This window comes from Ischnura elegans, assembly GCF_921293095.1.
Source record: "Ischnura elegans chromosome 13 unlocalized genomic scaffold, ioIscEleg1.1 SUPER_13_unloc_3, whole genome shotgun sequence".
NCBI classification, from domain to species: Eukaryota; Metazoa; Arthropoda; class Insecta; order Odonata; family Coenagrionidae; genus Ischnura; species Ischnura elegans.
The window spans coordinates 1,400,854-1,418,424 of NW_025791659.1; the positions used below are offsets into that span (position 1 = coordinate 1,400,854).

Consider the following 17,571-nt stretch of genomic DNA (forward strand, 5'->3'; position numbering starts at 1 on the left):
CTCAGTGGATGAGTTGTCCAATCGTACGTCGACTTCATTGCTGTAATATTGGTAATATTTATTTCCATTTGGGAAGAAATCCTTCAGCAAGCATGCTAATGATAAGGATCTTACGTTGAAAACACGTTGGACACAGTAATATATTAACCCTACATTCATTTAAAATATCGTAGAGCTAACTTCTCGTCATATTTTAATTTCAAATCGTGTGCATATTCGTACGTAGTAGTGTTATAAGTAGCTCAAGCGTATTCAAATTTCCCGCACTTTTCCCCGGAGTCACGTGGTTTCAATCTTGTCCTCACATCCCGGCTACTGCGCAGCTATAATAAGCGCTCTGAGATCACGAGCACACCAGTGCAACTTTGTATGCGCGCCGTACAATTTTGGTGGCAGGTTTTTGAGGCTGCGGAATTTTAACGAACTACGAGCGCTACTTGTCATCTACCCATGCTTTGTATGTGGCTCGGTAAGTTCACGTGTGTTTAAGCGAGTTATTTGCACTTGAAAAACTATTTAATTGAGTTCTTCAGCGTTTTTTTGTAATTCTAAACGCTAAATTAATTCACTGTGTGGATTTCACGGGTGAGGGAGGAGCTAGTTCGCTTAATTTTCGGCGATATTTGAAATGCCACGAAGCTGTGTCGCACCAGGGTGTACTGAGGGGTATGGCTCTAAAAAGTCTACCTTCTCATTTTTCTCTGCTCCCAAAGATCCTGTTAAGAGGAGTAAATGGCAAGCTGCAATACCAAGGGTAAACTTTGAGTTGAAGGCAGGGCAGGTACTGTGTGAAAGGCATTTCATGCCCCACGACATCGTCAGGAAGAAGCAGTTGAAAGATGGCAATGGCAAAGTCGTCAAGGAGGTAAGTAAAGGCCCAGCTTAAATAAAATAATTTCATTAGTATCAACAAATATATTTTATGCGTTATTCCGCGATTTCATTATAGGTGGAATTTAGATGTCCTAAGTTGACTGATGACGCTATTCCTGGAGGGCAAGTCTGTAACTCTGTTCTCTCCCGAAAATGGGAGAAAGGAGATTCGTGAAGCGCCTGCGCGAGAGTTGTCACCCGCCCCAAATCTCTAGGGCGCCCCGCCGGAGAAACGAGACTATTTGTCGCCTGGGAGAGTACTAGTCTCCCGACCGAAGTCCGTAAGCCCCCTCAAGCGCCTTTGGCGCCCCAGACGGGCGCTTCAGTTACGTCCCCCTCAAGCAAGGTGCGTATAATAGGTGCCTATTATACGCACCTTGGTCCTATCCGTCCTTCGATGGTCCGATTCTCTTCCTGCTGAAAATCCATCACCCTCAATAGCAGACAAAAACACCGCAATCCTATGAAAGAACAATTATTTGTAGCTCTGAATTCTTTTCGAGTAAGTAGCGGGGTTTAGAAAGCTAATGCTAATTCAGAGAGCGCAAGAAAAGCACTTTAAATAATGGAAAATAACTTCTAAATAGTTACCTATGAAAAGCAACAGATAGTTAATGAAACACAAGACATGCCCTTATTTTTAAAATAACTTATTCGACGACAATGCAATAGAGTTTCACCATTTCATTGGTTTCACGAATACGACTGCTCAGCAAAACAGTGTGCACACAACATGAGATCGCGAATCGGTTCCGCTGTCAACACATACAGAAGCTATAAATGTACTTCAATAATAAATGAATATCCACAAACTAAGTACTAGCACACACCGGAAATATAAAGTGAGACATAGGCAAATAAAATATAAAAAAACTGGAAATCACTTCCACTCTTTTACTCATCACGAACAACTTACAATCACTAAGCTCGTTACGATAAAAACAACTATTAATTCACTGATTTAAAGCCAGAAATTAGCCCACGAAAGAGGCACAGGTGACTTTTCAGACTATTATTCGTTAATATACTAGAAAAAGAAACTTCACACACAGCTTTGATCTTGATAGCTTGATCGTGAAATGTCAATGTACCTATAGGTACGATGAACAACGGAGGCGAACACGCCACTAACAATGTTTACATTGCTGTCAGACATTAATCGATATGGTAATAACACTGCTTACAATTCAATCACGATGGAGCACTGATAATTATATCTCTTAGCCGATATTTTTGTACATTGCAACCACTGGCACTGTGATTATCAGCAGAAGATACCGGAGTTGTCACATTGACATTAACACAATTTTGGCACAAAAGATGTTTGCACAAATCTGTAAGTAGCGAGCAAAATCTGTATTCACATTAGAAATATACTCTTAATTTTCAACTTTGTTGAGGTTGTAATTGATACGAAATGAAGAATTTACATGGTGACAAGCAAAATTTACCGGCACTTGGATTTAGCCTTGCCATAGAGGTAACTGGAGGGGGCGCGCCCTATCCTTTCCAATAGCGGGAAGTGAAGCCAGGGGGGCGTGGCCAAATTGCGCATTTAGCCATGATGCGCTGCCCTGCTATAACACAGAGTCTTACGGGGCAACGACAATTTTTTGCTTTTAACTCATTAAATAATACCTTTAGGCATTTTTCGCGAAAGGTACGATGAAAATAAATAGTAATACATGCCCAAAGAATAAATTTATGCTGGATCAGAGCCCTTGTGACCTGCAGGAAGACAATAATCAACGGACAATGAGGTGTTTAGTCAAGCATAATTGACTCAATATGACTAGCTAAACAATGGCTGGCAATTCGAAAATTGCATTAATTTTAACTTAATGAATCTTAATCCGGAAATTAAAGATCGATTGAATATGTTGCTATGCACCGTCGTTACTTCTACGAACATAGTAATCACCATTGAACTCGTCATGAACTGCTCCTGTACGATAGAAATATTGACCAAACCCGAAGTTAAAATAAGTTTTACGACATTACGCAGAAAGAACTTACGACTTTGTTCCACATAATTCCATTTTCACTGTCAAAGCCCCCGAAAAAGAACGGTGCTACCTCTCGTAATGCAAGTTAATGCACTACGAGTGCGTACGTCCGCAGTTGACCATGCTCAAGTAAGATTGACGGACGAAAGATTGCGAAACCACTACGTTTTCGATACAAATTATTTTATTTTTACAACCCAAGCCCCTGGAAAATATCCATACTACAGCAAGTAATGCCCCTTTGCACGCGAGTGAACTCGTCTGAGTGCGTGCCTCTGAATTTAACTTGACGAAAAGGTCGACATATTATGATTTTTTAAAGAAAAACAAAATCAAGGATAAAAATTCATTTAATGGGCAAATTACAGAAAGATTAATTCACGACACAAAAAATTTTCACATTGTTCAAGTACAAGATTCAACTTTGGCAGATCAACAGCAAATGTAAACATACACAATGCATGGGTGAGGCCAAAAATGCAAAACCGAAATGCAAACAGCTAAAGCGATTGCAATTCATAATTTTTCCAGTGAGCAACTGCCACTCTTCATGATTCATCACAGGAAAGTAAATGGTGAAAGGTTTTCGGAAATGGCTTAATAAAAGGACCAGCAAACTTCCAAGGATATCCTGAAAAAAGTAGAAAGGCTGCGAAAGTGAATATGTATAGGTGGAAAGAAATTTCCTCTACAATAACCATTATTTTTATAAATACACCAATTCCAAAAAATATTACTATAGATAATGTATTTAAATTACATTTACTCGGCAATTGAAATAGCAGATCAAATACCAATGCACTCAATGTGGTCACCACAGAATTTCATAGATGCATACCTTAGAATGTGACTGACTTCATTTATATTTAATTCATCATATCCTTGTCATGTTCAAACAATAAATAAGAACACACACCCATCAAGTGTAAAATGAATCCAGAAATAAGTTATTTATACAAGGGCCATTCATGAAAACTTGACATTATGGATCCTCTAACATAGTTTCCTGCGGTGGGAAAGTAATAGGTCATAATCCCTCCCACCTCTTATAATACAAGAGTTGCTTTAAGATAACATAGCGGCCATGTACCAATGCCATCGAGAGGAAGTCAAAAATACCTCCAGTCGTTACTCTTACCATAATGTAACATACCCGCTAACACAGCAGTACATAGAAAAGTTAAACTAGCGGGATTAATTATCTCAATGTTAGTGTGCATCCCTCTGTAATCGAAAGTATGTTATGTGAACTTAACGTGATTTCAACATTTCCACCCCTGATTGTGTATGCACAGTATACTTTCCTTTACTTCTTTGATTTAATACATAAAACTTCAAAATCCTACTTCAGCATCTTAGGGAACAGATAGTTTAAAAATAAAATTGACTAAATTCACTTCATTAATTACACGTCATAACTATACGGGATAACATTGAAGGCAACGCGAGAAGTAATGAATATACACTCACTAAAGCTACTATTGCCTACTTCATAACGAAATACAAGGGTCGGTTTAACGATCAAATGATCAGCTACAGTTGAAATTTAAATTGCTAAATAATCACACTTCCCTGCAAATATTTCTTCACCAATACCTTTATTCACAAACTTAGTAACAAATCCCTAGGTATCATACTTTCTTTCTCTACGTTTTAAACATTGAGTACCGATGAACACAGCATAAAGCACGCTAAGGCCACTTTTTCACTAGTTCTTTCCGTCATTGAAATAATTAATATTACACACTTCCAAGGCATCATAACTGCTATGTCTTCTCCAATATTTTAACTGAAAAATTACCGAACACCACATAACTCCGCATAATACCTTACAAGCCACCTTAAAGGTGTGTGTGACACGTGTTTCAGTCGCATTATTTCCCATCGTTACTATTATACTCGCAACAAAATAGTTAACATGACACTTAAAATATTATACTCGCAACAAAATAGTTAACATGACACTTAAAATACAAATAAAATACTTAATTACTACCGTTGACTAATAACATTATCAACTATTCACATTAAAAGGCACCCCAAACACGAGCACGTTGTAGGTAACAAATTCAATATGTATCAGGTGTAGCGAACATCTCACGCTATATTGCATTTTTTTGACTATTTTATTCTATATTTTACTCACCGGTGGAAAGTAAGGCCTGTTTTCTTCCTTTCCGTGCGATTATTGCACCCGTAAGCCGAGCAGCAAACCATCTGCGAATGCAAAGTTTAAATAGCATATATCTGCCTAACGGAATGTTTCCGGATGTAGATAATAATATCCATGAAAATAAACACACCAATAAATATTTACGTACCTTTATATGACTTCTGTAGCCACTGGTTTCAGAAAAAAACAGTATTTTCTTAACATGCAAGCTTACGGCAAATCGACGAAGCAGGACATCGTAAGATGGCTAAATGCGCAAAAGTACCGTTACGCCTGGCTTCACCTCAGAGCGCTTATGCCCCCTCCAGAGAGCTCTATGAGCCTTGCAGCCGCTTGCGGGCGAGGAATCACTGCGCGCGGTCAAAAAAGTAGTCCCGACTTTAGTAAGTCATAACCCAGATAGCACAAAGTAAGTGAGTTAACCGTTTCTTATGGTTTTCTTACGGAAAAAATTGATAAGCAGCTTATCGTAAGCTAAGGGATTTATATAAGGCGAGGGTAAGTCGTTAGGGGCGTTTAGGTAAGGAATGCCGTCAAATATCCTCAGGCAATGTAAGTCACTTCTGTTGGAGCGCCAAAGGCGGCTGAACAGCGTACTACACATGCTACGCGGCTCATCTTGACATGAATTTAAAGGCTATTGGAGAAATTTAGCGAGTTTTTATAAAGGCTGAACAACTGATAACAGATTTTCCCGTAAATAGAAAAAAATTAATAACTGCAAGCAACCGGCTATTGAAGATATAAAGCATAGCACAAGTACTCTATCCATGCGGCGGAAAGAAAAAAAAAACAACATCAGGGCAGACCCGAACGTGCGACCCTCGGAGCTGCAGAACTACACGCTAACCACTGCACCACGGCAGTTGATGGAAACTGAAGGCGTAGTTTCTAATTAAATATCCAATTATGTAAAAAAAACTTGTTTGGCATGTGCATGAAAAACTGAATTTATTCAAGGTCCATACATTTTAACATTTGTGAATTTTAAATTATGGTTTGATAACCCGATGCCTACAATACGTATATTAGATGTTCCTTCCGGCATTTCTATATTATTCTACGTTGGTATTCTTGTGAAATTGTGTTTTTCTTACGACCTTCGTTAAGCTATCAGTTCATAAATGTGAATGATTTTCAAATTATGGTGGTATGATGTTATTTCTCCTCATAATATAGAAGCGCCAATAATAAAAACATTGTTTTAATGCATAAAGGCCTTAATTAACACTCTGTAACGATGGGATAATAACAGCATCTACGGAAGTGCTGAAAGTTTGGCATCCATTTTGCCATTACTCTGGATGTTTGTCGCCCTGGCCGTAAGAAAGCCATAACAAGCTTACTTGAGAAGCGACTTCCTTATTTCTTCCTTTCACCTTATCTCAATGACTTATAATGTGCTAGCTGGGAATGAGCTTATTATGAATTCAATTTAGAAAATATTTGCATGGATGAGTTTGACATAAAATTTAAAAAAATTTTAAATTGCACACGGTTAATTTTTCGATAAATCAAGCTCCAATATCAGATTCGCCATAGAAATTTTTCATACTACTCATCGGAGCGAGTTTTCTCCCATCCGAACGGGTGAAACAGTTCTCTTTACCGAGTTACGGACTTGGGTCGGGAGACAATTTTGGGCGACAACTCTCTCTCCCAAACGAGGCGCCCCAAGTTACCGACTTACCCTCCTGTGCTATTTCCGGGTTGTCCACTCAACTCTGCTCTCGTGCTTATGCGTAGCCTACGTTATATACATATATTTTATATTTATATACATATGTATATAACGTAGGCTACGGCTTATGTTCCAGCCCCTTATGTCAGCCAGTAGCGGTCTTTGCATCAAGGGGCCCAGTCAAGGGAGAAACCCGTAACATGTAATTTTATTGCCTTGTGATTGACTGATGTTTGAATGTTCCCTATTTACAGATTCATCTGTTTATCAGCAATATCTGTTAAGAAAATGACTTCAGTATGTTTTCGGTGCCAAAGTGGTGTTATATTAAGACGGTTCATCTGTGGAGAAAATTATTGGATATAATTTTTCGTGTGGCAGTGATGTTCTTTGATAGGTGCCAGTAATGACTCAGATTGGAAGATTTTCTGTGTCGTGAATTGGAAACTTAGCCACAATGAATCTGCAGATAAACTTTTAAGGGACGAGGTCATCGCAATACATACATACTTAACCCTTTTATGGAGTTTACCACTTCCCAGTATTGAGAAGGTCACATTGTTCTTTTTATTTGTTCAATCTATATCTACACATGTTTCAAAGGTATCTCCAAACCTGAATAAATTACTTAAATTCAGAAGGTATTTGCTTCTTTTCATTTTGAACCAAACCTTTAATAGATATAATAATAATAATAAGATAGATATAATGAATTTATTTTTAGTATAACTCTCTTCCATTACCTAATTGAGAAATTTGTACTATTCCTCTGTTGTGACAAATATTTAGGTAATGTATCGCGTCATTTACGTAAACATCACCTTACCGTGATGAGAATCCGTTCGCTAATGTCGTAGATAATCTCCAGTATTTATTCCATTGCTTCAAGGCGTACTTTGCAGTTACAAGTTCGTAGCCTAAGGGAGAGACATACCGGCATATAATTCGCAATATTAATGTACAGGAGTGTTAGAATCCCTGCGTAAGCTCATACAGTTTACATTAAAGAATGGTTATTTAATTTAAAATAATAAGATTCGGCTTTATATCTCTGGAATCACACATATTCTCCACAAATCTTTCCTTTATTTACACGGGTTTTAATGCCCTAACGACGTCTGTCAGGGTTCAGGACAGGTGCTGCCATTAGTTCCGACTTTCACCGCGGCCTCAAAAACATGCCACTTTTTTCTCGGGAGTAACAGCGGCTTGATCACGAGCGACCTGGCGCGTTAATGAGCGGGAGTACCAGGGAGCGAACGTGATTACTAGTAGTTGTAGTTATTCCGGGGAATAATAATTCTGTATTTTGTGTGAGTTGGAAGATATTGTTCTCATTCTTCTTGGATTTTATTTTGATACAGGTCTTCCTATAAGTTGAGGTAAGTAGTTTTTGTTGATAAGCATGTCAGACGTTAACCTCATTATATTAAGTTGTTGTTGTCCTTCAACATAAGAACTTAGTTATCCTGCTTATAAGGAAAATAAATATTGACTTGGTGCAGGGTTTGTTGTTTATTTTTATGATTTGAGGATATTGTATGAAAATTTTGTAATCTTATAATGTTTATAACGCTTCTTTTATTAGCAAGTAGTGGCAAAGCTCATGACATTTGGTTTGAAACTGCCTGAATATTATTTTCTTGTGAATATTCATTGTGAGATCTGACAGAGGCTCTTCGTTACATCCATCAAGTGACTATTTCCATTTGTGTATAATGGTGCTTTCAGTGAGGCTTATTGAGTATGCTCATGATAATTGCTTTGAATATGAACTATAATTTGGAACAAGTGAACATGCTTTTTGAGTGCTAAAATATACTACTTTTAATTGCCATCATGAGCTGTCAATTTCCTTATCTTAATAATGTTTCATTTAGTGCTCAGTATTCGAGGATGCTCATGGCATTTGCCAAGAAGCGGCCCCATTATTTTGTGCACTTGCTTTTTGATTGCTTGGATGTAATGTTATAATTGTCATTATGAAGTTGCTATTTCGCGTGGTGTATGAATACTTTCGGTGCTTGATATTGATGTATTCGATTGCATTGTTGGCAAGAGAATATAAGTTTGTTTCGTGGAAACAATTTACGGGTACTGGTTACTGATTCTTTCTATCATGCACTGGGTTGCCTGTTCACTTGAGGTAAGTTTGGTCATTGTTTTTATTGTAATGAATTAAAGTTGACTTTTACTCACCCACACCCACATCATCCTGAATTGGGACAATGTTAAGGGCAAACTAATGTAGCGAAATAGTAATGCACAGAGTGAGATTGATGGAGTCAAGTCTAAAAAGCTCTGCGGGCTGACATTGAAGCATTGGGGCATGCACCGGCGGGTATTCAGCATTTTTTAAGTCATCCCTCCAGTACTTCACTCCACTTTCTGTGAGTGGCAACTGAAGCCTTTTCCAATTAGCTGACTTTTTAATGACCAAATGATCTAATTCCTTGTCTCACAATTACAATTACAGTGTATCATTTAATGCTGAGATGTAACATATCTAAGACTGACTCTAATCTAAAAAATGGACAGGATGATTGTGTAGATGAAGTTCGTTAGAAGTTACAGAATCCCTTTTTACATACTGGCTTCAATGTATTGACAAAATCATTATAAACGTGTACATCTCATTCTAAGGGTGTAACCCCTACACTCTGATGCATGTGCCTTCATGACCAATGTCACTTTTGTATATGTTTAGTTTATTTTCTGTTTTTAAGTTCATTTCTTGTTTGTTTTGTTTATTTGTGAGCATATTTGTTTTTATTTTGATTTCTTTTTTCTTTGTTTGAGACGATGCAATGGGGATAAAAGATAAATAATGGATTGTCAAGGAGAGAGCCATCTTGAAGTGGATGTAGAATAGGATTGAGAATAAAACAGCGTCAGGTGATATTTACATTGAATGTAATCGCTATGATACGTTAACTCAAGGTTCGGTATGTTAACTTTTCCCTAAACTATGGGTCCCATTTATACCTTAAATATCTGTCTTAGTTGGAAATGCTTGTCATGGGACTTAGAATGCCAAAATGATTGTTCTTCATTATCCTTCAAATACAGCAATAATTTTTCTCTGATCCGTGAGTTTTTGACGGTCAAGTTATTGATGTACCCTTATTTTTTTGTAAGAGTTTTGGTGCTTAATTAACCCTTAAGCTGCAGGAGTATACAATTTTATTTACGGGTGATTCCACGCGTCACGGACTGACTGTCACAATGCGTTTTGAACTTTTAAGAACACACGTAAAGCGAACGGACTGACATACAAAACTTTTTCAACTTCCAAATTACTGCACAATGGTGTGAAGTTTCACTATGGCTGATACACTACTTTGTCTTGAAAAATACAGGACTAACGTGACTTAAAATTCACTGTCGCAAACTGACAAAAATGAAACGAACTTTCAGCTCAGAGTAAAACCTCTAAGGTTTGCTCTGAAACAAAGAGTGATCAGAGTTACAGTAAAATACATCTCAGAACACCAAATGCAAATTTCATAATGCTGCAAAGTCCATTACAATAACTGATTTTACAGAGGAGTAATTCCTCTTGAAAAGCATCGTCACGGACTGACTTTTGTGATTCCTTTCTGGTATAAATTTATTCACTGCCAAAAAATTTTACAAAATAACTTCTTCAATTCAAAATAAACAAATTTGTGCAAAAACCCTTAAAATCATCCAAAATAATGACAGAACCTCAAAATAGAAAAAAATTATTAATACAGTGGCCATAAAAATCAATTCGCAAAACAGATGTTTTTTGCGTGTAGATGACTCATTAAATTTAGAATGTGGCTAAAAACTGTGGTGAGCACATAGAAAAATTTCTCTTATCAGAGACACTCGCGCCTCATGCTAGTGTCAGCACTTAATGACGAAAGTGTTGACTTTATAGCACAAATTTTGATCCACATCAGAGCCTCCAACCACTTTTTTTATTTAAGCAGTCAGTATGACATTTATGTGGAATTGCTCCTTAAACCAGCTTGTGCAGGAGAGAACCAATAAATACTCTTCTATCCATTGAATGTCCCTGTAGTGACCTTCATAGGATGGCATTTAAATTGCATCCAGTAGACATCCAAAGGATGTCCATAAGAGACTTCTTGATGTCAAGTGCACGTCCATTGCCGTGGCTGGGTAGCTTGGCCAAGTGTCTGGCAAGGAGTGAACCCTTATAATATGAGGCAATGCTTCTTTCTTTCTTTCTTACACCGTGCCCAACCGTGAGGGATGACCAAGGAGAGCTAAATCCCATTAGCGATCCCTACAGTGAGGAAAAGTGCACATGAGCTCTACCCAGGTCGCAATAAACATTTTGGGAAACTGGCATATTTAGTCGAGCGGTGGTCAAACGTTTTTTCTGCAGTGAGGGTACAACACTTTTTAAAACGTTCCCAAAGTGTAAGGGTTGAAAATTAGTGTTCTTTCAAGGTTATTCGCAAATCGATGAAATGTTTTCCTGATTTCTCTCCAGTAATCCCCTGAAAAGCTGACCCCTTTATTATCATTGCACTTGAAATTTTCCCTTGCCTGTGGAACTAAATTAGTGCCTTAACACTAGAACTACCGATGGAGTCATTTTGACTCCTCGCGATTTTTTATTCTCTGCCCTGACTAAAATTATCCGAATTCCGGCCTGAAATTCCGTGACTTTTATTCATTTTTGACACAAAATAAGGCTTTGCGATCAAAATAGTTCTAGAAAGTAATATGGTATTCATTTTTCAAAATTTACCTTTGACTACCAAAGGGAGTCATTTTGACTCCTTTATGTATTTTGCTTGTCTTTTCGCCAAATAGTAATATTCTTTTATAGTAATATTCCAAAAGGTTATTTATTCCTATGTTTATAATTAGTTTAAGTCAATCGATGGCTTAAATATATAATTATTACGCTTTTAGGCTAATATTTGCGAGACTTGGAAGACATTTCTAATTTTACGGGTCCGTGTTTGGAACTACAAACCATGTGAAGGTCCTGATATCATTTTATCTTGCGATAAAGTGGTGAATATGCCATTCATATTGAGTATTTTCAAATTCATGTGTTTAGAAGCCGTCGTGCCCCTCCTCCCTTACCCCTCCCTTCTCCTCGCCTGTCAGACTCGCTGCAGCACAATACTGTATACACAGCATTGCGTTGCAGCATTTCTATTTTAGCCTTGACTGCGTGGAAGTTGATTTTCAAACCTGAAAAAGTGCCCTTGTATACTTCCATTGATATACTGATGAACCAGGAAAATATATCAGTAGAATGAAATAAAGTTACTGTCCTAGCATTGTCGGCTCTGACAGCGCTGGCTGTCACATGCCGCACAGGAAAACCGTATGCTGTCCTTAGCATTAGTGAATCCAGTGAACTTTCGAGTGGACGGCAGAACTCTTGTGAAGTAAGGCTTTCATTTTTCCTGACTGGTAGTATGACTAGAAGAAGTTGGCTAAAGTATGAAGAAGTCCTTTCTATGTTGCATTCTATATCAGAGTGAATCAGAATGCAAAAAGGAAGATCATTTCGTCTCCGACGAAGTCGAAGATTTTATTCCTCAAAACGTTTCTAGCTAGTGTGAAGACTCAGACAAAACGCGTGCACACGATACGCAGTAATTTGCATTTACTTTCCCTTTCATAAGGAGTTACAAAACAAAAATATTATCTATGATTATTTATCGATTCGTTTATACTGACTCACATAAAGCGATGTAAAATTGTGGGAGCACGCAGGCAAAATTATGAAGTTTTTACTCTTTCCGATGAGGAGCTAGGTGCATGTATAGCCATATTTTATGCCCGCGAAATATCAGGTACGAATGATCCCTCTATTGCAAGTATTTGGTCAAACGACTGGAGAATACCATTTTCTAAAATGAACGACTAGGAACCGGTTTTGAAAAATATTGCACTATCCAAGATTTGATGAGATAATTAATCGATTCCAGCGGCTCAAAACTGTTAAGTTAGCCTTCTTTTCCATAGTGTAGGATAGATTCACAGATAATTACATTGCTTGTTACAAACATGGTCCGTACATCACGGTGAATAAGTATTCCCCAATAAAATCAGGTGTATTTCACTCGGTAGATTCCTTCCATGCCGGACAAATACGGCCATGAATATTGTCTAGCTGTTGACAAGGTTAGCAAATAGCTTGCAAATGCCTTCCCTTATGATGGAAAAGATTCATTCAAAGACACTTCATGCAGATTGCCTTTTAGTCGTACTGAAACTAATGCAGCCGTTTCTGAAAAAGGGTAAAATATTACTGTAGATAAGTACATTACCTCAGTCCAACTCGCTGAACAGCAAACAAGCTAGGGTACTAGCATTGCAGGAAAGATAATTAAATAGAAGAGAAGTACAAAAAGAGAAGGAATCACATTATTACCACAAGAACATATACTCAGCGATGGCCTATCCACTCGTTGGAAAATACTTCCGACTTAGCAGGTATTCATGGATAGTGTACAAGGAGACTACCTAAAACATTTCGCGCAAGATGCTTTTGAAAAAGCTCGATACAGAGTTGGCTGATACTCATTTTAGATCCCGACAAAAGCGTGGCGTGTCCAATGCTGCAGATTCTTATGACGGGATTCTGCAAAAAAAATATTTTCAGGCAAAACCAAAGTGCAAAAAGAATCGATCAGTTGGGAATTGTATGATCTGCCAAAAATCTTTGTGTGAGCAATTAAAATGAAAGACAACTGTAAAGCACCTTAGCGAAATGCGTGGCTTATCAAATGCATATTTTTTGCTCTATTTAATTATCTTCCCAACTTCCATTTAGAGAAGGTAATATTTTTGATTATTCAAACATGATGATAAAATGATTGAAATGTCTATGTTTGCTGTTTTACCCAATTCATATGTGAAAATCCTATTAAAACAACGTAACATGCAGGAAAAAATAAATTTCAAAGCAATATCGTCGAATCTCGCATTTTTTTAAATATAATTTTTTGTTAAAACCGCGTCTAAAATATTGCAATAATAGAAAAAAATGATAAACTAAAGCAGTGTATCAATAAAAACAGAGATAAACTGGAAAAATAAACAATTATTAGGTAGGAGTCAAAATGACTCCATTTGGTAGTTCTAGGGGGGATGTGAAGTCTGGTATTCCTAGTGTTAATCCTAGTCGTTTCTCATGTGGACTGTAAACTAGTTCCCTTTTTTTCTGGTACTACTGTTGACAACATTTAAGGTAATAAACTTTTGGATGGTTTTTTATTTCGTTTCAGTGCAGCCAGCATTTCATTCTATGGTACCCTTGGTGAGATTGCTTTTTCTTGCGGACCATTGCAACCCCTCATTGTTTCCATTGGAAACTTACTCTCAGTTCAACACAGTTAACTCTTACCATAATTAATTCATTGCCACTAAATAATGGCAAGCAACGAATCCCCTAGGCATACTGAGGAATTTGTGGAGGAGAGGCTCTTAAATGGATTGTTTATTGGTTCATTGCTCCACCACAAAGAGTTACTGGACAAACTGGAAGACGTGGATACCAGGGTAATAAAGCAGAGAACGCTATTGCATATTGGAGTGAGACTTGGTAAGACTGATTGGGTGGAGGAGCTATTGGCGAGAGGGGCTGATCCGGAACTAACAGATGACAGTCAAGGAAATGCACTGTCTTCCGCTGAGGAGATGGTTCGGCGGTTCCCTGAAGATTTGGACCGCTCACAAGTGCTTAAATTGGTGAAATTGGTGCACCGGAGGGACAAGGTGATGGCACATCGCCATGAATCACCTCCCAGTGGTAGATCTGGCCAGATAATACCCATAGCGAGACCTGATTATGATATGGCATCTAGGAAATCCTCCGTGGACACTTTGAGGCAAGATATGGTATCTCTTCAGGGTCAGTTGAGCTCCTACTTGAATGAACTCAAAGAGCAGGTGCGTGGACACGATACACTTTTACGATGCTTAGAAGAGGCAGTGACCTCTACTGCAGAGGATGTGACGTTGATTAAGTGTGACCTAGGAGGGGAAACTATGATGAGTGGGCTTCCATTCAATCTTGCCAAAGCTAGGCGGGAGTGTGTGGATGCCATGTTGAGGAGGACTAAAATAGTGTATGGAAGTGGAATAGATTATATGCGAAGGTTGTATGAGAGGCTGTACGATGAAGATGACTGCATTGCATGTATATTGAAGTATCTGAGTGGGGAGGGTCAGGTGAAGGTATTGGTGGACTGTGGGTCTTGGGATATTGGAAGGATGAAGGATACAATCGTTGGCTTGGATGGCACTGAGTGGAGTGGGGAGGGTTTGCATTCATCATGTGATATACTGACTGCGACTGTTTTTTTGGGTGTTAAGAATTGTTCTGAATGTAGTGAGAACATGGTCAGTGCTGAGTTCACCTGGGCTCTCTCACAATTATCTCTCTGGCTGGTGTTCCGCAATGCTGGGAGACCATATGAACAGGGTGACGCAGAACGCGAAAGGGATTGGACGAGGGCACTCCAGAAGGTGAAGAGGGAGAAGAGAAAGTGGGGAGGGGAATTAAATTGGTGGATCTATCATGCATTGGATCAGAGGGAGCAACGTGCAAAGTTTTATTATTTGGCATCTGCAGTCCCTGCAGTCATCACTTATGATGGATCCTCAGCAGGAAGAGCTAAGCTGCAGGAGCAAACCCCTCTCCTCTTATCATTGTACTCTAACCATGTGGCGACGACATTGCTATTAAAGGCAAAGGTGAGACCTATTTCTAAATCTCCCACTAACAGTAATTGTTCCTGTTGTATATATTGGCATCTATATTATTTTGATATTTAGATTGAATTACGTTTCAGTGTTGCCTTTGGTAAAGATTGGGCAAGAGAGATCGAAAATTAAATTATATTTAAAAATAATATATTCAGATTTTTTTCAATACATCAGCAGTGAAATTAAAGCAATCATTGTATTCAGCTGAAGCCATGTTTGTTTGCTATTTGAATATTTACTCAATATCTTTTTTACTATCACCATGTCTGATGACAGCAATAGTGAGTTACAATTTATTTTCCCACTGCTACTTCTTGCCTTCATTAGAGAACCATAACCATTGGTGTTATAATGTTTTCCAATTTTTCCATCTGACTGAATTATCCTTTGTATTTGCATTTATTTTGTCGGTTGCGTCGTTTTTCTCAAGGTGACTTAAATTTTTTTTCCATTTTGTTCATTGAAGGAATGAATACGGCGAGATAAAAATTGGAGGATTCAATGGAGCAAGCAAGGAGGAGAGAGTCCATGCCTTTGCAATCATCTTATCTGTTTCATTTCCGATTGCTTTGCTTTTAATGTTGCAATTTTCCTGCTACGCCAACATTTTTGATCGATTTCAACTGTTATATGCATATGACTACCACCTGTAGTCATTTTTTTTACCAGTTGTTATATTTATTAGTGTTTCATCAAGCCACTCATGGCATAATTTAAGGCTGGGGTTTACTTAATCAGTCTTATGTGTCAAGTAAGTTTTACGCTTACATCAATTTAATGCCTGTCATATAGTTGGGTTCTTCTAACACTTATCATCTCCAGCAAAGACTAATGTTGCAGCTATTGTCTGTATCTGTTATATAATTTTGCATTGTTGGTCAGTTCAATTACATGCATGCTTGCATACTTTATACTTGCATAATTCAGTTATTTTTGTTTTTATTATCTTATTTTGATAATTCATGTAAATATTGTTCAACTTTGTTTATATAATTCCTGCAAATGTATAAGTTGAGAATATTTTTTCCTCTGTTTTATTGACCAAGCTGCAAAAATATTTGTATTTTTTTATTATAGTTTCAATTTCATATCTGTACTTCAAAAAATGTTTGCTGGAAACAGAATATTGGCGAAGGAGAATAAATTTATTCATTATCTAAATGAAAGCCAGCATATTTGTGAATCAATTTTCGAATCTCTGCTCTTAACAGTTCACCAAAATTCCTATTTTGGTGACGTTTTGCTCGCCTCTTTCTGGGTTAAAATTCTTGCTGAATTCATCTATTATTACTTTCTATCATACCAAGGTTGTAAGCCTTTTTCTTGCCGCAATTTTTATGGCCAGGGGAACAATAGGGAAGCATGTATCACCTGTAACACTATTGTTAGCACCAAAAACTGGTTCAACTAACTGAATAACAATATCTTCTCCTGAAATACTTTTCCCACATGGACCTTTGGGCTATAAAAATATATTAAATAAGTTATGTAAAGAGAAAACTTACTCTCAAAAACTGATTCAGAAATAGGACTGCTTACTCCCACTTAATTATGCATAGAAAATGAATATGGAACGATTCCAATTCCATTGATTACTTGACTACTACAAGAAATAGGTTAGGATAGCGATTCCCCCCCATCTGAAAGCTAGAGGCATGTGAAACACTAAGTTCTCATGCATCGGCCGAGCTAAGAGATAAAGAACCCTGAATAAGGGTACTTTCAATAGATTTTATTGCTGGAAATTGCAGCGCCTGTATTGTAGAAGTGTGGCTCTTTGTTACTCACTATGGGGAAAAGGTTGAGGTTAGTTGCTTCTTAAGCAAAAGTTTTAGGTCGCTTGCACCTCCACCCCCTCCCAGAGGAGGAGGCAAGAAATCAGGGCACTTGCCGAGGTAACGATAAAAGTAGCATAACCGTGTCAAACTTTGTTTCCTTATTAACCCATTATTCCCCAGACTGCACATAGGGCTTTTAACTCCGGTTATTTCGTATTTTACGGTTAGTTATGACCTAATTAAGATTAATTTTCGGACAAAATTATTATATTCAGCATAATATATGATTTGCATAATGTTGCGTTTACGCAACGCTGGGAAAAC

The 17,571-nt window shown here is 37.8% G+C and overlaps 1 protein-coding gene across 1 annotated transcript; it reads left to right on the forward strand.

Annotated features, from left to right (window-relative positions):
* The first annotated feature begins 7,945 nt into the window (after positions 1–7,945).
* LOC124172819 lies at positions 7,946–16,503 on the forward strand. Its single transcript, XM_046552310.1, has 3 exons — positions 7,946–8,115; positions 13,987–15,457; positions 15,936–16,503. Exons 2-3 carry the CDS (start codon positions 14,132–14,134, stop codon positions 15,939–15,941), a joined length of 1,332 nt encoding a protein of 443 aa, XP_046408266.1. The 5' UTR covers positions 7,946–8,115; positions 13,987–14,131; the 3' UTR covers positions 15,942–16,503.
* Positions 16,504–17,571: the final 1,068 nt, after the last annotated feature.